Below are 25,561 nucleotides of genomic sequence, written 5' to 3'. Positions count from 1 at the left end.
AAAGTAAAACTATTCACAACATACATATAGTAACGGAAGCAATAACAACATCCAACTAAAAGTAGACATAAACATACATACATAATAGGTTATATTCTTCATAGATCCCTTAACGTTGAATAACATCTAAACTAACTATTAATGATTCCATCCACATGATATAATACTGAAAAGTCCAACGTTCTTAAATTACATTTCTGATTGCTCGATCATCCACTGTACATGCCACAGGGTATGAAAGGTTTAAAAGAATATTCATCCGTGTAAATAAACTACATCATCATACTAACTCTAATCCATGATGCAATAACATAAATGAAACCACAAACCATACATGATCATCATCATAACCATAAATCATCAAACATAATTAACTAAGTGCATGATTCCTCCCAACCGTAAATAACATCATTAGACCATCATGTATCCTAGTCATCCCTTCGTGCATAACATTCCAAATCACTGAAGAGATCATCGGTATTAACATAGTAGGAATGTCACTCCTAAATCATACTACATATGCAGAAAAGTAATCTAACATGCAAAGTAAAGCATAAGATAACATCATCTAACATATGCAAATCATCAATGTAAGGATACATGTCCACCATCATAATCCATGAAGATAGATACCAACAAAGAATGCATCAGCCACACTGTCTCAGACGGATCTCAAATGGTAAGAGTGAAAAAACACTACCACCTGACCAAGTGGAACCTAAATGGTCCACTCCCACCGTGTTGAGGAGATAATCTCAAGTCACAAACAAGCTATCAAATCACATAGCACAAATACTCTCTAAGTCCAAGAATCCTAAAAGTATACTAACTCAAAGGTTCCAATCACAAACTGACATCTAATCCCAAAGGCACAACAAAGACATGTAGGAAACCTACTATGCAAGCGGGAAAGTGTCATCGCACAGATCACACTAGATTACCCTAACAGTCTCTTAATAGACCCCAGCCCCCTAGTGATCCCTATGCGGCCACTAGTATCCTCTCATACTGATGAGGCATACTACGGAATGCAAGGTCACAACCAAGCGTTCTCTCTACTCCCATCCTAGCCTATACTAGCACTCAAGGCATGGGCGAGAACATACAATTATCTTATTAGATTCATTTAATCCCCATTTAGTGTAAATGTTTTCACTTATTAAAACAACTTACAATGAGTTACCTTAGCAACCACTTAGGGCCCCGACCCCCATTGCAAGCCACTTCCCGACACTACAAGTAAATAACCTACCCTAAGCTCATGGAATCATAAATCACAAAATCACCACAGTCCTATACAAGCGACTGAAAAATACCAAAAGAATAATCCATAATAACAGCATTAAATCTCCATGAGCACATGAAAAACATCCATAGATAATCATGACTACAACAGTTCTCTATTGGCAACTGAAGGTATCACTAATAATCAAAAGTATCCTATTGGTTCTCAATAACGAAAATATATCTCAAAATCATATTGATCGAAGACTCCAAAATGGTTGAGTCAAAACATGACATCATCAAGGTGACTGGAAAGTAATCCAAGGATAATTGATCGATGACTCAAAAATGGTTAAGTCAAGTATCTCAGATACATATAACTCAGCTTCACTCAAAAAGATTGATGAGCAATAACAATCAGTAAATACAAACATCTCATAGAGCATACCATCACATTACTATGGTTGGGTTTATAAAGAATCGAGATCAAAAGACATCATCATGACATCACAATCATAACCCCCGAGCCTCTGGTAGACGTCCTATAACTGGTCAACACTAGTCAACCCAAAAATCCAAAACAAGAAACATAGAGAAAACACAATGCAAGCACATGTTTTTGGTTTGCTAAAATTACATAGTTGAATTGAGTATGGAGGTTTTAGTTTCTGTTTGCAAGTATACTTCAAGTATATAAGATTAATCATTTGACCTACATGTCACCCCGTTTGTTCCCTCGATAACATTATCCTTCCATTATTTAAAATTACATTCTAAGAATAACTAAAGGATAAATATTTACTCATTACACTAATCTTCATTGTCTCTTAATTAATATTATTCACTTTATTAATTAATCTTAATTAAATCAATTAATAATGAACATAGGTATGACTCTTTATCATTCTAACAATACTTAATTAAAATTCAACTAAATATTACTAAAATTTAGGTCTCTTAATTTAATCGTTATAATAATTAAATCATCACTAATAACCATTAAAATATCTAAAGTCATTATTCAAGTCATTAGAATAAGACTTATCAACTTCGATGTAAATACTTTACAACTTTGTTAAAAGAATCATATCAACTAAAACTCTATTACATAACTTAATTATTAATTTAATTTAATTAACTCTAATTAATTAATTTAATTAATAATTACATAACCATACCAACAACCCAATGAATATCAGTTGATTAATAACTACCTATAATTTGTAAGTTAAAAGTCAACTATAATCCAATTCTCCAATATTAATAGTTCAACAATGACTCGTTATTATTTAATAACAAGTTATATTGGAAATTTTATTAATAAATCTATAATGACCACATTTGTCACTCTTTTCAATGAATACTAATATTTCCTTAACAAACTCATATTATCGATAATCATTTCAATTAAGACTCTATCGAATAACTAATTATTAATATCATAACTAATAATTCAATGATTATTATCAAGCGAGAAGACTCTCTGCTACCCTATGGATATCCTGTCTAAATAGTTGGATCAATTAAGTTTAACCCCCCATTTAATTTTGATCTTCAATAAATAACTTACCCATTGAATTCCAATAATCAATTAGTAATAATGATTGCATAATTCAAAAAAACTTCGATTTATACTAATGATTATCCTTAATTAAACTAAATTTAATTAAGTTAATTATTAAATTCTAACTACATAAAACTATATTAATATCTCTCCTCTTTTAATAATAATTGACAAATTATTATTAATACTTTTAAATCGTTTATCATTTTCCGATTTACAATTTCAAGAACCCAAAATAATTGGTAACTTCAAATCCCACTAACGTTATTTGAACTCATTCTAATTAAATAAATTCTAACTATATCACTTATTTGAAATTTCATTAACTTGATTAATTACTTAAATATAATTTTATTAATATTACACACACACACACATATAATAATTAATATTCAATAACTTCATCATACTTAAAAATTGAATTACAATATTATATTATATATATATATATATATATATATATATATATATATATATATATATATATATATATATATATATATATATTTCAAAATCGAATTACATAACATAAACCTTTTTTTTTTTAAATGAAACATAACATAATATGCACATAACCCAACCGCCGTCGCGGGTACGCAGTACCTTGCGAATGCCCATTGCGTAGGTGGGGGTCCCATCTTACTTATGGCTCTTTAACATAAGTTAATGCCAACATTCGGCATTGTGTTTTAAAAGAAATGCATAACAATATGAGTCGCATGGCTTAAAAAGCTCGGACGAACAGTCTCGGCCTGCACTCACAGGTCCGCCGGTGCATTCATCAAATGGGTACGGGTCATGGGGGTACGAGGAGGGTAATCCCGCCCCTCCCTAATTAAATTATCTTGTTTTTATTTAACATTTTCAAAAACGTTACTCCCATATGTTTATTCAGAATTTTTAATAAAGTTTCTCACTGTGATTTTTATATTTGGTATTCCGACGAATGTGTGTGTGTGTATTTTTTTTTTAACATAAATAGGGCTTTTTAATTCTATGAATCAAGAATTTCTCCTAAATAGTGATTGTTCTCTAAATTTACCCATTAATAAAAAGGTTTGTTCATACGCATCTGAAAACCCTAGACCCATAAATTCCTCAGACCTACGCATGTCGGATTTTCTCATATAGAATTTAACTACCCATAACAAGAATGCATACAACCAAGATATTCAACGCATGAAATCTTCAGAAAACATTCAGAAGATACGAAGAAGACAGGAAGTGCAAGAAATGAAATATCATATGCCAAAATCACAAGTGTCTACTTGGACACTGATGCTAAATCACTTCTCCTCAAAAACTGCAGAGCAAGCTCCTTCCTTCTCCCACGTTCCCGAGTCCTCTAAACACGCTCCCTAAGCTTCTAAGAGTGCCTGAATATAAAGGACTCTCAGGAAGCACCAAGAATGTCTCTAAAAACAACCAGAAGGTGTTGACAACTAAGCATGAGTCTTTTCCAACCTTCTAGATGAGTCATAAGGTTGTAGACACCATGTGCTTAATTTGTGCGCTAACTCCTGTGTTGTTGACAACACATGCATAATTAGAGTGCAAACTCCTGTATTGTCTACTTGACAACTCTCAAGAATTTGCAAACTCCTATGTGAACAAATATTAGAATAATGCACATTAATTAATTTAATATTCACTTTACTCTTTTCAATTTAATTTTTTAATTTTTTAAATCTCATGCACTAACTTTAATAATTCCACTTGTTTTATCTTAATATATTTATATTTTAATCACATGCACACATCATGCAATTTAGAATCTTTTAATAATTTTAATATCTTTTCCACTTTTAAATTCATTTTTGAAACTTAATTGCTAAAATATTTATTAACTTAAATAATAATATTATTATTTAACATTTATTTAAAAATGAACTCTAAATATATTATTATTAAATTAAATAAATATTATCATGTTCCATATTTAAACTTATAACTTTAATCTCCAAATTTAATTCTTTTATTTAATTATTTTTTCAATTAATTAAATAAAATAAATATTAAAATATCATATTAATTTTTCATTAAATTAAACCATTAATTAAATCTTTTAATTAAGCTTAATTAATAGAAAATACACCAAAGACTCATAAAATAAAATATGAAAAATCCACTATAGCAAAACACATACGAAATCAAACCAAAAGGGTTAATATCACGAATTACGTCATTTGACACATTTAGAAGTTACTCAACTCAGATACTTGTCCTAATATCCAATTAGGACAAATGGCTTAAAGGGTTGGGATTTGAACTTGAGAATTTATCTCCCTTCTCTTACCATTGAGATAGTGCGATAGGGTACGCTCATCCTGACAATTCAAAGAAGTCGATACCCGATACTTGCAACCTGCATAAAAACCATGCATGTACACACACACACACACACACACACACACACACACACACACATATATATATATATATATATATATATGCTAAGCTAAACAGGCAATGGCAAAAAGTGGTGCATCGTGTAGATCCTGACTAGCAGGTGACTACGACTCCTTTCTTTAACCACATCAAAAATACTGTCCAAGAACAAATGCACACACCATACACATGCAAGTATGGGGTAAGTATCCATAAGAAAAAACATGTGATAATAAACCATCTAACTAATCAATAACTGAAAATAATGTAATAATCATCATGCATACATGAAATGTAGAGTCTAAGTAATCTCATCACATATCAACTGAATCCATAGCACAATATTTGATAGTCTCAAAACAATGTTGCTAACCATCAACATAAAACTAGCTCTAAAAGAGTTTGACAATGATAACAAAAATGCGACCTAGGGGCAGGCACTACAGATTCATTTATAAACTTAATGCATAATGGCATTATAATACTAGTACATAGTATAAATGAATCATTGTCAAATCCAAAACCATCCAAGGTTTGTTAAAGAGACATTCTACCATTGAGGTTAAAGAAGGTACTTTGACCATAAAGTATGATTCATTTATAAAGTTAACGATATGCCAGAGAAAAATGAATAAGAGAATAAAAGAAAATATTAATGTTGAATGATCTCTAAATCTTTAAAGGATACAAAAAATATATTAAGAATCTTCTATAAGCAATTGATTTCTTGGAAACCCTAACGCTTGCATATCATTGATCAATTGTAGCTTCAAATTGGCAACGGTACAAGGCTTTTTGGCAAACCAAGTGGCAAAGCTATCTCTGCCCCTTTCAATGTAAAAAACTTTACCTATCTTACCTAAGTGATGAAACAATTTTTATAGTAGAACCTTGGATTTTCGTCTTCCTTATACTTGCATACCTATATTTTAAAAAGTCCATGTAAAATGTGTCAAGAGATATGTTAAATGACGTTAACTCATTATCATTAACTCATTAAAATTACAATAAAATAGCCAGGAATATTAAAAATATCAATGTTATATTAAAAATACTCAATAAAAAAATTAATGAAACCATTATTAGATGCAATTAATACTAATTAATGGTATCACTTTCTCATTCATGAAAATGCTTAATTAATATATCACCATTGGGGCGATAAAAGAACTTCACAAAAGGTTAGAAAACATAAGGGCAAGAATTCAAAGATTAAAAGCCATGGAATCCATAGTGTTCAAGTAATTGACTATGAGGTGATTGGGCTCTTGAGGTTTATCACAAAAAATCTTCAAAGATTAGGAGAATACAGTTTCTATCTTTCTAGAAATTGGGATGAGTGGCTCTATGCTTAATGAGGTGTACCACTCTTAAGGTGGGTCTTAAATCCCTTTACTCTTATCACTTTGTACTAAACTATTTCCAAGTTAAGCTTTGGTTTCTTCCCCATCTTATCTTCTTTCAACTCTAGAAACTTCTATGAATAAATGCAAAAAAATCTAAGATGATCCCTTACACCAAGGTTTGATCTTGTTTATCATCAATTTCGTAGCATTCGAAAACTTTTATACTTATCAAAATATACACAAGTATGGGATTATCAAAGGGAAAAGGTGGTTGAGTTCACAAAATCTAACAATGGTACCCTTATAACTTTTTATACTAGACAAATCTTGGGTAAAAAGAGTAAGACCGTGTAGGATTCAAAGACAAATATCTCATTATCTATAGACAGGAATATTGAATCCTCAAAAAAAAAAGAGAGAGGATTTCAACAAAGATTCTATGGTTAAAAAGGATAACAAGTGGAAAACATTGGACTCCCATAGACAAAATCCCCAAACACTTCTTGTCATGAAAAAAAGTGGTGTAAGTTAAGGATTGGAAGTATTTTGTTGTCTCCTAAATAATGTGGAGACCACTAACAAGATGATATGGGTGAAGGCAAGACCACCATCAATTGATGTATCATTCCCAAATATTTGAGGTCCCTTACTCCCCCCTACCAACCAAGATTCATTAACCCTCAACAATGCTATGGTCTTAGAAAATATGTTAAAACTAGTTAATGATATACTTCAAAAGTTATGAACCCTCTATTGAAATCTGTGATGCATAGTATAGCCCTCATAACTAATTCTTTAAGTTTTACTAAATGTTTCTTTAAGTCCCTTCAACCATTGTTTTTACCCCTTGATAAATAAATAAAATACAAGCTTTATTAAATTGGGAAAGACCTTGTGACTATAAGAAGGGAGTTTTGATAGATACCAAAAGACTTGTAGTGGACAAAAAAACCTTTAGTAGATTTATGTTTCAATAGACGTGCATTTGTGGGAATGAGGAAAGTTCAAAATCATGTGTCTTCAAATTCCTATAAAATATTCTTTCGAGTTCACTTTTATGAACTTTGTCTAAATTAGAATTTCTAATTTTGAATTCAAATTCACTTTAAATTATAATATGTCCACTCTTTTGTTAAAAAAAAATTCCCTTCCATGTATGGATCACATGGAGATAGTTTGTTAAAAAAAGTAATGAAAAGTTTTCCCATAAGATGTATGATAAAATTCATCTATATCAATCAAACAAAAATATGCCATGTGCAACCACATCGTATTCAACTCCATCATTATATGATGTTTGTTGGAGCTACAACTAGGGTTTTTTCATCTATTGGAGCTTCATCGTTTGTTGGGAGGTTGTTGGCTTTGGCTAGGGTTTTGTCATCCATTGGAGCTTTCTAATCTGTTGGGCCATTTTTACTTCAACTAGAGTTGTGTCATCTGTTGGAGCTTTGCCATCTGTTGGGATGTTTTGTCATCTACTAGTGCTTCGTTCTTCATTTGGTCATCACAGATTTCAATAGGAGTGTTGTCATCTAATGGAGCTTCAGTTGGAGTTTTCTCGTACAAGGGAGTTTCATCATCTACAAGTCCTTGGTCGTCATTCATGACTTCTTGATCCTTATCATCCATTGGTTGGGCTTCAGTTGGGGTTTTACTCATTGGAGCTTCATCACCAGTTGGGTCCATGTCACCTGTTGGCACATCTATGTCCACAAGAACCTTGTTGTCTATTGGTAAGGTCTTGATTAGGTCTTCAGCCCCTCTTTCTTGTGGGACTAAGAATGGTGGTGGCTCGAGCTTGAAAGTGAAGAGACCTTTCCATGTTTTAAACCATATCCTAATCTCTTTAGGTTATGGTGAAAGACATTGAGATTGCCTCCTCTAATTTGTCGTATTGTGGTAATATCTTACATTTCAAGGGTTTATGGTGAAGTCATCCTGATTTGCACAAGTGGATTTTGTCTCATTGAGAATCTATTATATTTGGTATTGTTCACATATATCCTATGGCCAAGATATTTTTTATTGTTTAGTTTGATAATGTTGATGGTAGAAAGTTGATATTGTACAATCATTCTTTCACTTCGGAATATCATTTTGTGTTGATGGTGAAATCGTGGTACCCCAATTTTTCCCCATCTTCATAAACCTTTAACAAGTATCTAAAATGAGTGAAGCTCCTCTATCTTCCTCTTCATCTTTGGGTTAAACCTTTGGAAGATGTGGGAAAGGCTCTTGGAGATTTCTTGACGGTGGATGGTGAGTCATCTGACATTATACACTCTACTTATGAGCAAATCCTTGTTGATATGGACATCTCCAAGGGGTTGATAGAAATGATTAAGAGTATTCTAAGGGTTATTGAATTCAAACTTTAGACTATGAAGGGTTTTCTGTCAAATGTAAGAAGTGCTTTAAAACAAGTCATTTGACGACCCAATGCAAATTAGAGAATGCTACAACAAAAAAAGTTTGCTTCTTGGTGGACGGGTGCCTCTTTTGAACATTACAATATTGTTAAGAACAACTTTTCTCAAATTGTTGCATAAGATTCTCCTACTAGAGTGATCTTCATCATCGTTGGTGTTGTTTTTGTCGATTCTATGCATGTTGGATCTGCCAATATTGTGTCTTCTAGAGATGGTTTTACAAGTACCTCTTATGTTGGATCTATTCATGTTGTGTCTATTGTAAAGCTCCTAGTAGTTCTACTACTACTACTACTCCAACTAGTTGTTTTGGTCAATGTGTCTTCAGATTCTTCTTTGTACGTTGAGGGTATTGAACCTGTTGGATTATCTCCCTTAGATGGTGAAGTTAGGCTTGGTGCTTCTTTGCTAGATGAGGCAGGTGTTGGTTGTACTAAAAAAAAACTACTATTGTTGGCATTGTCAAGCATGATCTTGTTGTAACCACTATCACTAATTTTGTCCAACTAAAAGGCGATGACATTCCTGTAGTGGAGAACCCCAATGCTAGTTTTATCCAGACCTCTCAAGTGGATTATGTTGCAATTTGTCCTTAGTCATATTTCTATCCTGGAGTCTCAAGCTTTCGTTTCTCAAGATTGACAAGATAAAACTTCAATGGTGGAGGAGAAGTGAATCCCAATTATTAGAAAACACCATAAGAGGTCCCCTACTCATTCAAAAGGGAGGCAAAGCAAAATCTTAGTTTTTCCTTGTAATAACCCCAATAGGTTATAACTTCTTCAAACGCCAAAAATCTTTATACTTCAGTTGTTTGACATTTCGTCAAACACTTTGCAAGCAAGCTCTAATACCACTATAATAAGCCACCTCAAATCTGCTCTCAAAAATGCTGATGAAAGCTCAAGGAATTTCATCAAACAATTCACATGCAAGGGACGTATGACTGATATAGTATTTCAGCTAGCTTCAAATGACTTTTTCTTCAATTTGCATCAATGAGAATCTTGTACTAAAAGACTATAATGGACTACACAATGACCTAACATGAGTGTGCTACTAATTTTGACAATATTCAGTGCATATATATGATCTAAGCATGAGAAATGAACACGTACAGCCAACTGGCATTTTTACAAATAGTTGGTATGCAAACTAACTAGCTAATAAATAATGATATTAAATTGCTTAAATGACACCAGCAACTATTATCTTCTTAATTGCAATGAAAATTACAATGCTCATAAAATATGGCCAAGACTTTGGCATTTACATGGATTACAAATGATAATGTTGGTATAATGCACACTTACAGCTGAAAGGTTATAACACCCTAAAAAACAATACTAACAAAAGAATCTGATTGTAGATGGCTGTAATAATTTCCTTCTATGCTGCCCCTTTTGCTTTGCTTTTTTCAAACTGTTTTTTCGACCTGTTTTTTTCGGTTCTGCTTTTTCGGATTGCTTTTTCGTACCCACTTTTCCAACTTGTTTTTTCGGTTCTGCTTTTTTCGGACTGCTTTTTCGTACCTGCTTTTTTCAGCCTGCTTTTTCAGTTCCGCTTTTTCGGATTGCTACTATGTTGAATCTCAAGACCATATCTTTCAATGGCGTCAAAATTTTCAGCTTGAAGGGATTTCGTCCTCCAAACTATTGAGACATAATCTTTAGAAAATTTTTCAATTTATTTGATATTTCCAAGCATACTAAAAAGAAGCTCTTCCCTTTCTTTTATAGTGTTCTCACAAGAGGGAATCCTTCGTTTTCTCAATGTGGGATAAAACATAACTCCCTTTATGTAACTTATGTCTCCAATGTGTTATAAAATAAAGGGGACTCTTTTAATTTAAATATTTTCCACAAACTATAGTTTATGCATTAATAAAGTTAAATATTTAAATTTAACTTTATAAAATAGCTTTATCAATGCATAACAAATCTTATCAATGATGAACAAGTCTTCTTGTCGATTTTAAACAATTACCATCGACATACCGTTGCCACTGGATGTCCGCCCATGTCCAAGATGACTTACTATAAATAGTAAGTATGCCCAAAGTTGCCTCAAAACCCCTCAAAAAGACCTGCAACTCAAACTATCTAGGCCAAATGGCCTCTAAGCCCCTTTAATGTCCTGGTTAGCCTTCGGGACTGTGGGGAAATAGGCTAACGACAACATCATGCTATGAATGCTAAAAAGGGGACATTACATTCCTTGTTTCATGTTGGTTGTTGGTTCCCAATTTTTTAACCCGTTGGTCAGTTTGGATTTTCTATTTAATTTTATGTTCTAGTGGTTTCTTTTAGTCTTGAATAGTGATGTCCTTTGTACTATTACTCTGGTCTCATCCTGCTACTAATGTTTGTTGGCAGCATTTTATCTTGGGGCTTTCTTCGAATATATTTATGCTTTAAAGTTTTGAAGGGTTCCAAGTTTCAAATCTTGTTTTTAATTTAATGGAAAATAAAATACATATATATATGCACACCGGAGCTAGTAGGAAGGCATATGTCAAATAGTTATCTATCACCTTTATTGTTGTGCAAGTTCAATGCCACATTTAAAGTTTTCTTCAAACATTCTTAAGATGTTTCTAGAATGTGTATTCCCACATGAGGAAAGTATATGCAGTCAGGTATCAAACGTCAAATTGTTGTGAAGCGTCTTTATTGTTGTGTGTGTTAAGCTTAGAATCTAATTTGCAGCATTCTTAAAATGGTCTTAAGATGATTCGACAGTACTTTATGGTATTAAAACGCTTAAAAGACTTATATTTTTCAATTCAATCTAATCAACTTTTATATTTTCGATTCAATCTAATCAACTTGTGTTATGATGTGCTATTAGGCATGCCAAATTATTCAAAATTCTAAAACAAAATTTACATGTTAAAATACCTGAGTTTGATATCAAAATCATGAATACGTATCAGTATGTGTAATGCACAGATGTCCAAAAGATACTCCCAGATTAAGTCAAAATGCAGAAGGGAAATTATGTTGTGACCATTTCGCTATGAGAATATTGAAATTCAAATGTCAAACAAATCAGAATGTAGGCATTATCCATACAACATTTGTTTGATTCTAGACACAAAACTATAATTGACGATGCAACTCTAGAGTCCAGGAACGTTTAGTTGCTGCCATCACCAAGTGCATTCCTGTTCACAGCCAGCCACCACAGTTTCGAGTTTAAAATGATGAGTTGAACCCCTATCATCACCACTGTCCAGCAAGCCTACATTATATGTTAAGCATTCATAAACGTCCACCATATAATCAACACAGTGGTATCTAGTTGGATAAGGTTGAATAACTTTAAAACTGCAAGAATTGGAGTAACATTTGACAAAAATATACTGATCATAATACAATAATGAGTTGAAAACCCTTCACATTCGTTCCTATTCAATCAACTTAAGATTTTCCCATGAAATTGGGCTATTGAAGAAGCAGAAATTGGTAGGCAGTTGAATTCTCGGGAGCAGAGGGAGAGAGAGAGAGAGAGAGAGAGAGAGAGAGAGGGAGGGAGGCAGGGAGGGAACAGAACAAAAGTAGGAAAAATAAGCTATTGATCGAATTGAATTGCCAACAGTTGATACAAAGCCAAACTTAGGTTTTGTATGGATGTCCAATTAGTTCATACACAATTCTTCCGACTGCACTAAGCAAGTTGTAAAGGACTCACATTAAGATAATCCTATCTCGAGGACATCCCAGCTAAGCAATATTGATCTCCAGAAATCTGATCTCTTGAAAGGATCTAGCCGAAGTAAAAACTCAGAATATAACGTGTAGGGTTGAAACCAGCAAGTACCACTATACATGCCACATTCAAACAAGCACTTGCCCATGTTAGATCAAAGAGGTCATATGCAAAAACATTACATTCAAAACAATTTTTGTACTAGGTGATTAAAAGAATCATTAACTGAAAGTTATCTAAATCAACTTACAGAATGGAGAGAGTATAGTGATAAACCCGATTGGATAGAGGAAAAATGTTGTCTTGTCCAAGAAAGGCAACACTATGACGCAAAAAACAATGTCAGGAGAGCCATTTCATGGAAAATCAAAAAGAATATCTGTCCAATCAAACTAAAATTTTTGGTCCAAAGAAACTTACCATCATATCCAAGGAAGTTCAAGTAATGGTAGTAAGATAGAGCTACCACAAAAAGCAGATTGGATAGTAAAACAGGAACAAAACCATGCGCAAGAAGCAATGGTGAAAGAAAATATTGAATAACTGCAGGAAAGAATATAGTTATACTCGAAAGAAGTTTTTATCTGAAATGAACATAAGCTTGTCCAAGAAAAAGATGCAAGACAAATACAGTTCAAGACAGCAGGATTAAATAAAGAATTATACAATCAAGAACATAATTTTTAAATATTCGCATGCAAGTGAATTCATGAACTAAATCAAGCACTAAAATTTGGGTTATTGAAATTACCATAAAGTGCAACAAAGATGGGGAAAAATGAGTTGCAGTGTACATCGAATGCATACAGCCTGTTTCCACACAACTCAAAATATGAGAAATGAATAATGATGAAGTCTTCATTTTCTTAAAAATCTTGTAGAGTATGATTTAATTAAATGCACAAAAGCATTTATCATACAATATAGATCACTTTTTTCTTACAATGCAATGCAAAATTCCAACTGAAAATGTTCGTTTATAAAATTTTTAATTGCATACAAACTAACTGGACAAATGTTAAATAAACCAACTAATCAATTTATAAACTCAGATAAGCAAAAATAACGACTGATTTCTCTTTTTCACATCAACAAAATCGCTCAAAAGAAAATCTGACCAAAAACCATACATGTAAAAATTAATATGCAAGAAAATACATGTTGACTCATGTTCGCATGGTAACATCAGTAAAGCACTGGTTTAATTCACTAGAATGGAGTAAATATAGAATTTGATAACATCCCACCAAATTTCAAGTCAATAAGATCAAGAAGGTTCTAATTCTCTTGCAAAAGAAAATTTCCAAAAAAAAAAATCAAGTAGTTAGTTGAAGTGATTTTCCACTTAAATATAGTTGGATAGCTAGTGAAGAGTCTTATTTGAGGATGCAAATTTCTCCAGCAAGCCATTTGCCATTTACAGAAGAGAGTTCAAAATTCTTGAAATCATACATAATAGGTAAGTAAATCAATAGTAATTTTCGTATTCTAGTTGCTGCAGTGAAATTTTTGAAACATACCATTCAACATGTTGCTCCACTGCATGAGTGTTTGAAGACATCTCTTCTCTAAGGTAATTATTTGTTAAAAACCTGCATATAAACACATTAATACACAATCAGGAAGATAAGCAGTTTTTTAATCATCCCACAAGTCAACATTTCCTTACAAAAGTTTCTCCCAGAACTAAAGAAGTAATGTCTATATGAGCACTTTAACCATATTTTTACATTAAAAAAAATTTAGATAATTCACTAATACTGTTGGCTAAAAATTTAGATAAGTCACTATGACCACAACTAGAAAATTTGTGATTTTAGACAATGTTGAATGAGATTTCTCATCCCTCTCTTTATGTCCCCTTTTCTAGCGAATGAGTTTTGTTGTGCCATGAGCCCATTTTGCCTTTCTGCAATGGGCAAACCAGGTTTTCTAGAACTCCAGGGAGTCTCCCAATCGTCTTATATATATGACTCCTTGAAGCACCTGGCACACCTTGAATGCCACATTGTTCTCACAAAAACATCATCATAAATCTCTCCTCTAACAATAAAAGATCTTTGTATCAGCTACAATCTTCAACATGTATCCCTATGAAACACTGAAGAAAACCATTCTAATGCTGATGACAGAATCGCTACTTGGCGGGAAGGAAATGATAAAAATTTCAATTATAAACATTAGGTGGAAGTTAAGGAAAGGGATGTGTAAAATATTTCCTGCTGAAGAGGTTTGTAATTATGGCCACTTTTCCCTTTCTTGCCTCACTTCTAATTTTTCTGCCTGCAATTTCTGGATGTGATTAGGTTTCTGCTGTGGGTTTCAAATTGTGTGTGTAAGGGAAAAAAAAATGATTTCATTTGTAAGTCCTGTCTGGAAGAGAATTATGACATGCAGAGCATTTGGCTGCTTGCAAGGAAGCTTAGAAAGGAAAATCTAATAATAAGCACTTGAGCTTAATGGGGTCGAATAGGATAACTTGGAAGATGTTAGAAGTTGGAACAACCACAGGTTGGAATAATTTGTTCACCAAGCAACTATAAAAACAAAACCAACAAACATACATCCAGTGCAACAAGCATATTTCTGAGGGAAACAGGTGAAACCAACAAGAAATTCACTGCAACACCTTGGAAGGGAATTAAGGGTTCTTTTGAGCGTCTCAACCAAGAAGATTATGACCAAGGTGGTTTATAAAGAAATGCATCTGCTATAAAAGCTGAAAAGACAGCCCTGGCACTGCTGGATTTTTCTTCCATAAGAACTCTCTTTTTTCCTCCGTGTGTTCAATTATCTTCTGGTGCTATGGACAGGTTCCCTGAATTCGGGTAGAACTATTGGCATTCTATGGGTAATGCATATTAAGATAGATCTTCCGGAAATATTTATGAAGGCTGACTTTGGAGTGTCGGGAGCTTGGGCATGCCAATCTACTCAAAGATTTTACATAACCAAACAAATTGTTAATGTATGTGACTGCAATGGGAGTAGAGAGGTTTGAAAATTTGCTAACTGTGTGACTCTTAATATTTGACATTCCTGTACATTAATGTTATATGCTAGTTTGTTGCTTATAGACAGCATGACAGATGATTGGTTCTGGAGAAATTTAGCACGAACTGGAAATATCTGATAAATTTAAGGTACATTTGTGGTAGCAGAATTTTGTTTCCCATGCTTATTAGAACAGTTTCCACTTTGATTTTGATTTTTATCAGTTACTGTGAGAGAGTTTTGAATATCCAATCAGAAGCATTACCGGCATAAGTGATCTTTGATTCTTGTTTATCACTAAGCACTTAAAAAAACTGTCACTATTATGACCTTTGTGGGAGACTTCTCAGCCCACCTGGATGTATTTAATTTCACAGCTTACATGACTATTTGGCACAATGTAGTACTTATTCATCACATAATGCAAATGATTGTGTGTGTGTAATTCCAATGACTATAGTACTTTCGGGACCTTTTTTATGTAAAAGATTTAATAAGTAATTAATCTGAATGGGAGAAATCATCTTAAACAGTCTAAAAAAAATAGAAGAGTAACAGAAAGTGCTAAATATATCAATCTCACCAGCAACATGTAGCCAGAAGGATTCCAATCAGTAAAAAATGTACAAGCACAACTGAAAGCACTGTAAGACCAGCATGCGCCCAGCTATCATCATACCTGAAAATCTTATATAAGCTGCATCAGACTGTTACTCTGCCTCAGTAGATAAAACAAGGTTTACAAACAAATTCAACCACATTACCATTTTACAAACCTTAGAGCTTCGTTTCAAGATCTAAAAGTTAATTTACCTTGTGACACTTTAGTTTATTACAAAACATATCTCTCTCTCTCTTCAGCAGTTATACACATGCCAATTGTTTCTATAGCATGTAAGGTTGTATTTTATCATTTTTATATTTATGGAAGGGGCATATATTTCCATCCATCTATGGGAGAGTGCCCATGTTCTCAAGATCTATAAGTATACTTACAGTGTGCCCCTAACTGAAAATTTTATATAAGCTGCATCAGACTCTGTTACTCTGCCTAGGTAGATAAAACAAGGTTTACAAACAAATTCAACCACATTACCCTTTTACAAACCTTAAAGCTTTGTTTCAAGATCTAAAAGTTAATTTACCGTGTGCCCCTTTAGTTTATTACAAAACATATATCTCTCTCTCTTCAGTAGTTATACACATGCCAATTGTTTCTATAGCATGTAAGGTTGTATTTTATCATTATTATATTTATGGAAGGGGTATATATTTCCATCCATCTATGGGAGAGTGCCTATGCTCTCAAGATCTATTTAAAAACATATAACTCACTCTTCAGTATGCATATAGATGTCAATTGCCTCTAAAGCATGTAAGGTGGTATTTTTTCATTTTTATATTCTTGGAAGAGGCATATTTTCCATCCTTTCTTATGTAAAGCTACATAAAGAGTCATAACAAAATTATGTAAATGTTGGAGATTGCTCATTTACTTAAGACATTTTATAATACTTAACAAAAAAATTGAAATCGTGACTTACGCAGCACAGTAAGCTGATGCTGCTACAGCCAAAAGAAAACTGCATATCACTACGAATGCTGGATCATCTCGTGCCCACTGATTCTTTGTTTCTGCAATTTAAAACAAGATCATTAAAAAAATTAAATTGATTGTGTAACACATTAGAACTTTTATGCTATATTTCTGTAAGTGAAATCTCCACATAACATGTAGTTTGCATGCATAGAACATTATGTGCATGCAATTATTTATAAATCTAATTAAAACACCAAAGCATATTCATTCACCTTGTCACTTCATGTAAACAAACACCAAACCAACTGCTAATATGGTTTTCTACTACAGTTTAGAACTTTAGAACTTTTATTGTATATTTCTGTAAGTGAAATTTCCACATAACATGTCGTTTGCATGCATAGAATGTTATGTGCATGCAATTATATATGAATCTAATTAAAACACCAAAGCATATTCATTCACCTTGCCACTTCATGTAAACAACCACCAAACCAACTGCTAACATGGTTTTTCACTAATGAGATAGAGATGACACCACAGCATAATCATCAACATGTGCACTTACATGCAGATTTAAAATACTTGGTTAGACAAAGAATGTACACTAATGCATGATATCCACGTAACCTCAAAAACGATAGAAATTTCAGTAAGCCATCATAAGGTTGTCTTCAATATTAACGAGAAAACATCTGCAAACCCGTTCAGATGTTTGAAAGACACATGTATTATTCTGAAATCCAAGAAATCACCAGTAAAGGCCTAAGCTGTTTCCTCGCCAAAACCCAGTCATCAATGAAAGCTGTTGGAAGATGCAGAAAAGAAAAAGAGAAAATCCCAAGTAACTGCCCTGGAAAAGACCAATGTGGGGAAACCTTCAGAAAAAGCAAAGGCTCACCAGTATCTTTTTTGCAAATTACATGCTTACTGCCATTTTCAGAACCTAAAGGACGCCAATCAATATTAAAACCATATTTAGGCACTTGCAATTGCTACCCAACCCACTCATACGCTTACCCTCTGATTGCACTTAGCCAAAGATGAAGACTGAAATATGTAACAAACTTTGAAGAACTTCCATGATGATGGTCCCTAAGGATGTGACTTTATGCATTCACATTAAGTTAGGCTCAAATCCTGAATCCCAAAAGCAAAACAAGGAACAAGACATTGTCTACGGCATAGTTACAGGACCCAGTCAAACTCGCCTAGAATTGGCAAGCCTAGTTGAGTCCCAGAATACCCTTAAAAATCAGCAGCAAAATGTTATTACTTCTGCCTACAACTGGACAAAGCCCTTCATGTCCAGATGTGCTAAACACAACAGTTTAAAACACCAAATGTGAATGTCTTTTGTGTGTCCTATCTATTAGATTCAGTCCAACTGAGGCACTCCCCTGCTTGCATTTCTTGCTTTGATTTGTTCACATTTAATATTTAGGGTTATATCTTATCTTCACAATGTTTGCTGTGACTAAATACTAAATATAAAATTTCAGCTGTTGCATTACAATGTATTAACAGTGCCATGATATTTGGTATGTGTTTTCCAAATCGCAGCGTCCTTGTATTTATATGATTAATATAATTGAAGACTTTTATATATATATCTTTGATCTCATAGGTTTATCCTACTAAAGCTACCAAAACATCAATAATCCCTCTTAGCTAGGGAGGATAAACACGTGACATATACTACACCATTGGTAATATTAGGTAGGGAAATTTTTATGATATCTTTGATCACAAGATATCCACCATTTTGATATTACATTTGAAGTCATGGGTCTTCGTCTCCCAAAATATTGATATTCAATATTCACCAAGTACTCAAAAGGTTTGATATCACATTTGATATCAAGAGTATTGGCCTCACAGAATATCAATGATATTCAAGAAGTACTCTTTGAGTAATGGCCTCCCAAAATGTTGAGATGCAAGACATTCACCATATACTCATTGTTTGATCTCATAATACATGTTATTGTAAGATCATCACCTTACAACAACTTCTCCAAATACAAGTGATGATCATTTGGAAGTCGCCACTTCCTCATGATGTACACAGGGGGTAGGCCCATTAAATCACATACTCACAAGGAAGTAGAGTCCTCTTGACTACTACAATTGATCACTGGAGAATCCATCTCAATATGGTCTACTCCCTCTAAATCAATATGACTGAGATTACCGAAGGTTGATTGAATCATATTTTCTATTTGCTCCTTCAAACAAATGTGTCACACTCACTTTGAACATCAATCTTCTAAGCTCCTTTAGCTTTGAAGAATATTCCAACTTTCTCTAAATCTGATATCAATCTCCTTTTTCCTCAATACAATGCTATCAGATTTCTCGTCGACAAGTGGCAAGCACTTATGCGTCTTCGCTTATGATGAATGCCAATTTAAATATTTGTAAATTCCTTCCAATATATGAATGAATTATTCCTCATTCTCAATTTCGCTATATTTAATGTGTAGGTATTTTCTGCCTTAAATCCTTATGTAAGGCCTGTCACCTTCAAGCATCCATATTGCTGAGTTCAAATCAGCATACAAATAAACAAAAATTCAATAGTTTCTATCTACTCTCTTGTTTGTCTCGTCTCTATTTAGATTGATAAAAATGTCAGAGCATTAGTAAATTATGTGATCTTCATTTTTTGAGAATCATGATGATAACAACTGTGATATTCCTCGACCAAGCCAACATAAACCTACATTCTCTCCACATTATTTGGTCGAATAACGACATATACTTGCAATCAATGTCATATCTCTAGAATTTCTACAAGGTGAAAAGGACCAATTTTGGCTTTTCAGCCACCTATTATCCAGACATGTAAGGTTGAGATTTATTCCATAAAATTTGAGCCCATTCCGGTGTTTGTTTTGACTAAGGATTATCAGGAATTGATAATGGTGTTGGTTGTATGGCTTCTCCGTGTTTTGTCCACGTGGGTCTCCTTGGAGGTATTCTCTGTTAATCTGACAGGGCCAATTATGCTTGTTGCAGACCTTAACGTTCACATGTCTCACATCACCTTATGGGATGCCAAGTATTCTTTACCTTCAATTTTTTCTATTGGGAGTTGGGAATTGTGCTATCTTTACATTCAATTTTTTCTACAAATGCAAGTTGGCACTAGAAAATTGTTTCAGCAATTTCTTCTTCTGCAATATCATGTCTTCAATGTCAGATTGGAAAGGTTTTCGTCTTGCACAGCATACAGAACACCACATTTGGTTCATCAAATGCTAGAGGCATTTCAGATTCTAGCAATTCCAACGATGAAATTAATCTTTGGCTAGTTCCATATATAAGCATAGATGTGAAGAATGAATATTTTTCTAAACAGGAGTTTGAAATTTTGATTTTAAGTGGTAGTCAAGAGTTTATCAGGAATGACAAAAGGCCAATGTTTGATTATTTCGTAAGAGATTGGCAGAGAAATAGATTATTTGACGTGGAATACTTTTCCGCAATATATATATATATGTGTGTGTGTGTGTGTGTGTGTGTGTGTGTGTGTGTGTGTTTTCACCTTGCCTCAATACGGAGCGTTACAAACATTATTAGAATCTAATCTTCATCTAAATAATCAACAGCCGAATCAGGAACATACTCGCTCAGAACAGGTGCATACCTCTGCAACTCAACAAATTTGGGGCAGTTACAGCATAGACATCAAGTTGAAAGAAGAAAATTCAACAGAAAATTATATCTGGTGAAAAGTACCTATTTGTGGTTTTTTGTATTGCTGAAAATTCAGAAATTTATTTTAAAAGGCATTCCACAGTTCAGTCCCATTTGCATTCCATTCAAGAGATGCAAGGAAATTATGGCGGATGAAATCATTTCATGGGAGTGACAGTTTGCATTAATATTTTCAAACACTTGAAAAGGCATATATTTCTTATTTCTGGAAAGCCATCACACGCACATGAATGAATTTGGTATGAATTTGCTAAAGGGAAGGAGTTGGAATTATGCTGAGTCGCTAAGCACATAATACTATAGTCTTTGTCCCCACGTGAGGTACTAGCAAGAGTATCATCTGGGTTTCAAGAAGATTAACAACCATGTAACTTTTACCAGGCAAAATAAGACTAACTCCAATTTCTTTCATCTATGGATCGGCAATTTAAGTATTGCAGAATTGTTACAAAGTGATAAGAACTGTCGTCAGTAAAGATTATTGGCAGGTCCAGTTGATCTTTTGGTGTATTAATAGAATATTTGTGATGTTATACTCATCTATTAAGGGTATTGATCATGTTTTTGTATCTGAAAATTTTCATCCGATTTGGGTACCACAGCTATTGAATATTCAGGGAGCATCGGATTCATTAAGGAAATCAATATTGCTTCTTATTAAACGATTCTCATGAATATTATTTTTCCAAAATTACTTTTCTAAGGAACGAGGAGTGTTAATACTATTTCAGTGATATCAGAAAACCTGACTCAAGGGCGTAGCAGGACTGGTTATTGGGAGATTAAATTCCTAGCTGTTGGCAAATTGCTGTAACTTCGGTAACATGTTGGTAGTTTTTTAACACTTTGAGAACCATTAAGGAGGCTTTGAAGACCTATAGTAGCTGTTATACAATCCTTTCAAATCAAAACTTAGAGAGTAGAAATAGGAGTGAACTTTAGCAGCATCATATTAACGAGTTTTATATGGCATCAAATAACAGCTTGGCCAAAGTACTGTCTGAAACAAGCAACAAGTTATGGTTGGATTCGCAAGCAAATGAACATACTCTCATAACTTTGATTGAAATGGAAGGATGCTTAAGCATGGTAGAACAATCACCTCATCATTTATTGCAGGTCGCTCTTGCACCTACAGTGACAGAGTTGAGTAATCAAAAGTGGCTGAAACATTCAGATGGCAAGGTTACATTATTCGTTACCTCTTGTTTGAAGGAGATTACAAGGATTTTAGCACTGCAAGAACCCTATGAAGAAGGCAACATCAAGGAGGTAGTTCAGCTCATGGTTGATAGTTTTCAACATCTTGATGACACTAGTAGTTGTCATTTCCCAAGAAGGGAAACCATACTGAAATAATTTGCAAATATCAAGTTGTGCAATCTACTACATGACTTGAGATTGTATGATTTAATACATATCATGTTTTAAAATCTATTAGACACAATTAGGGAAGGACACCATACAGATGTTATTGTAGCCATGGAAGATATTATGGTTACGACAATTAATGAGAGTGATGCTCATTTCCAGCCACTTCTTCAAATGTTGTTAGCAATTTCAAATAGAAAACTAGAGGCTTCACAAAGTGCTAAGCTGGTCAATAGTGCGTTCAAACGTTGTGAGCAAAAAATTGAGAAGTACAAACAACAACAGGCTAAACAAGAACCCAAGGCAAGGGAATTACAGAAAATGAACAAGAACCAAATGAGAAAAGAGCAGATTTGTTTCACTTGCAAACATTTTGTCACTTGGTCACATTTGTGGGGCTAACAAGCAGGAAGAGTTGGCTCAAGAAGAGCAGATCAGCGTTGAGGAAGTTGAGGACTCGTTAGTTCTAATTCAACCTAACAAAGGCCATAAGAGGGAACCCGCCATGGTTAATGGTAAGGATTATTCTAGCATTGTATTTGGCAAGTTGGAGGTTATTATTGACAAAGATTATATCCTAAGGCTGAAAATGAGACTCTCAATGAGAATGAATTATGTGAAGACAAGGACGTGATAGTTGATGAGACAATACATCTGGAGCGGAATAAAAACTCTGAAAATGGTTCAGCTGAAAGTAAAAATGAATCTAGCAATCAAGAAGCACAAGATGATGTTACCTAAGGAGTTGATTTTAAGGACCAATTAGATATGTCATTTTTAGATGATGATTTTGGAGTGTATATTTTTGAGGATATGATCATTGCGGCCTTAGTGCATTTTAATAACACCCATAAAAACATTAAAGAAATCATGTGGGAACTAAAAAGTATTAAGAGGGCATTGGAAAGAATGAATTCAGATTACTTAAGTTGCTCAAAGATAGAGATATGGCTATCAAACTTGCTGAAAATAAAGAGAGGGAGATAGATGAGTTGCGTTTTGATACCTTGCTTCGTAGTGTAACAGGATTTGTTTTCAGTTTGAGTTGTAGAGCTACTTGCACATTATATGTGATCCTAGTAGTGATTGCTTGAGGACAAGCAATCTTGAAGAGGGAGGACTTTAATGTCATTGTTTTGGGGACATTAGAAAATTACGCATCCAAGTTATAAAATAATAAAAAGTGACTTTGGAGTTAAATTAAAACTATTTTAAAAAGTCTCTTATAATTAAAGAAGGGGATAAGGTTACAACGGAGATAAAACGAAAGACGGAATGGGAATCTGATGAGTCACAATTGAGCATTAAAAGACGAAGTCTCATTTACTTTGGGTGCACTCGAATTAATGTTTTGTTTGGAGAATTTGAGTTTCCCTTGGAGAAATATTGGGAGAGTTTACATCTTCCATTTCAAACCTGATGCAAACCTTCAAGCGATCTCTGGTGAATTGTACATAGCCCAGGTTCATCACTGCAATGGATTCAAGTCAGAGTTCATGCTGAGTTTACAGTTTCTTTTATATGTTTCCAATCTAACTATTATTGTTGTTTGTAAGATTGGACTTTATGCATATTATTGTATTGCTGAATATTATGATATAACAAGAGTTTTCTGAGGTTTCTATATGAGCAAATTGTTGTTTATATGCTGGTCAATCTGGAAATTTATTGCAAAACAATCTGCTTGTATTCTGAAAATTACTGGAATAGAGAAATTGATAAAAATATCCATTAGGGATAATACATGGTATACCTAGTGAGGAAGCCTATAGCAGTTCTCCCTCCTTGTACTTCCATACTCACCTTGCCATGATTTATTGTTTCTATTTGGAAAACCACATCATATCTTATGTCTAATATATATGATGTTATGAGCCAAATAAACAAGAATGTTATGGCCTGCAAATAAAAAAACAAATTCTGATCTGATCCTGATTGCTGATATGAGATTACTGGTGCTCTTTGATGTCTTGCCTTGGTTGATCATTCAATTGTTGTTAAGCTATTGATATTTGCATGATTGTTTGATTGATTTAATGAATTCCTTTGATTTGATGATTTGCGGTCTTGGTGAGTTATGATTACATAAATGTTGATTAGATGACTGAAAAGTGACGATATAATGAATGCTAATTTGATATATCGGTAGATGGTGATTGAATGACTGTTGATTTGATAAAGTGAGGCTTGATTACTGAATTGTAAGCTATCTTTATTCCAAAACTGGACTGATGATTGATGTGGATTTGAGGATTATTTGTTTGATCTTGTTGATTGATTGTTTGCTTGATCTCTTTAGGGATTGGTGATTGATGGATGAAGGATTTGTTTCGATGGGTTCGTGAATGATGATTGACAAGTCTTCCTTCAATACTTGGAATAGAATCTCCTTTACACTTTATTGGTGAAAGGGTCACTACCTTTCACAAGATTTGAGTCACCACTTTTCATTCTTCCCTTTGACGATAGTATATTATCCCCCAGATCGATCTCCCTTGGATGTCCTCCTCAAATGAAACCTTCTCCCTTTGTATGGTTCAATGTGAGGGAGAGACACACCTCTCCATCATGTCTGCCCCTTTGCAACAGTCACAACCTTTCACAATTACTGCCCTTTGGAACAATCACAACCTTCCATCATTTCTGTTCTTTGAAAGAGTAACATCCCTTCATCATTGCTGCCTTTTGAGAGAGTCAAACCTTTCATAATTACCACCCCTTGCAAGAGTCACAACCCTTCATCATTTCTGCCCTCTGAAAGGCTTTGAAAGAGTCACAACTTTCCATAATTACCACCCTTCAGAAGACTCGCAGCCCTTCATAATTTATGCCTTTCAAAATTATCACCCTTTGAAAGAGTCAAACCCTTAATAACTTTTGCCTTTTGAAGATATCACTTCCTTAATTTCTTCTCATTCTTTCTCTCTTCAATTTATTTTTTCTGTATTCGCACCCTCCCTATTCTCTTCCTGCCAAATGAAGTTCTCTTCTCCCTTTCATATCTTATGTTTGACACGATCACAACTTTATACTTTGTGCCTTCACACCATTCAATAAACATAACTAAATTTTAATTATGTTATATTTTCATATTGTTCATTTGTCTTTTTAATTTTGATTTTATTGTTATAATTTACCATTTATTATTAAAATCCATTTCAAAAAGGAGACATTACAGCGGCTGTTCTGACATCCCTTTGTTTTGGAAATTCTTGGGGATTAGGACAAAAAATCCCCTCCCAAACCCCATTTTTTGTGATTTTGAAAA

General features: G+C 33.7%; 1 protein-coding gene across 4 annotated transcripts in view; it reads right to left on the bottom strand.

The window, feature by feature from the left end:
* Nucleotides 1–11,938: 11,938 nt before the first annotated feature.
* LOC149567607 (UNC-50 family protein) overlaps nt 11,939–25,561 on the bottom strand; it is a 59,154-nt gene continuing 45,531 nt past the window's right edge. The window contains exons 4-11 of one of the 4 annotated variants that reach the window (XR_016362446.1): nt 17,204–17,294; nt 16,243–16,338; nt 14,186–14,257; nt 13,417–13,475; nt 13,086–13,208; nt 12,916–12,987; nt 12,648–12,778; nt 11,939–12,197 (exon numbers count right to left, since the gene is read on the bottom strand). Coding sequence is in view for 1 of the 4 variants with exons in the window: in XM_089820847.1 (XP_089676973.1) it covers nt 12,723–12,778; nt 12,916–12,987; nt 13,086–13,208; nt 13,417–13,475; nt 14,186–14,257; nt 16,243–16,338; nt 17,204–17,294 (569 nt within the window). In the remaining 3 variants the exon portion in view is untranslated. Of the gene's footprint in view, nt 12,779–12,915; nt 12,988–13,085; nt 13,209–13,416; nt 13,476–14,185; nt 14,258–16,242; nt 16,339–17,203; nt 17,295–25,561 lie in introns of all 4 variants that reach the window. The other 3 variants (XR_016362448.1, XR_016362447.1, XM_089820847.1) reach the window with 3 other exon arrangements.

This window comes from Cupressus sempervirens, chromosome 3 (genome assembly GCF_028749045.1).
Source record: "Cupressus sempervirens isolate cs-2001-9-10 chromosome 3, ASM2874904v1, whole genome shotgun sequence".
NCBI lineage: Eukaryota > Viridiplantae > Streptophyta > Pinopsida > Cupressales > Cupressaceae > Cupressus > Cupressus sempervirens.
The sequence above is the reverse complement of the archived record's forward strand: the minus strand, read 5'-3'. Positions and strand labels throughout refer to the sequence as shown.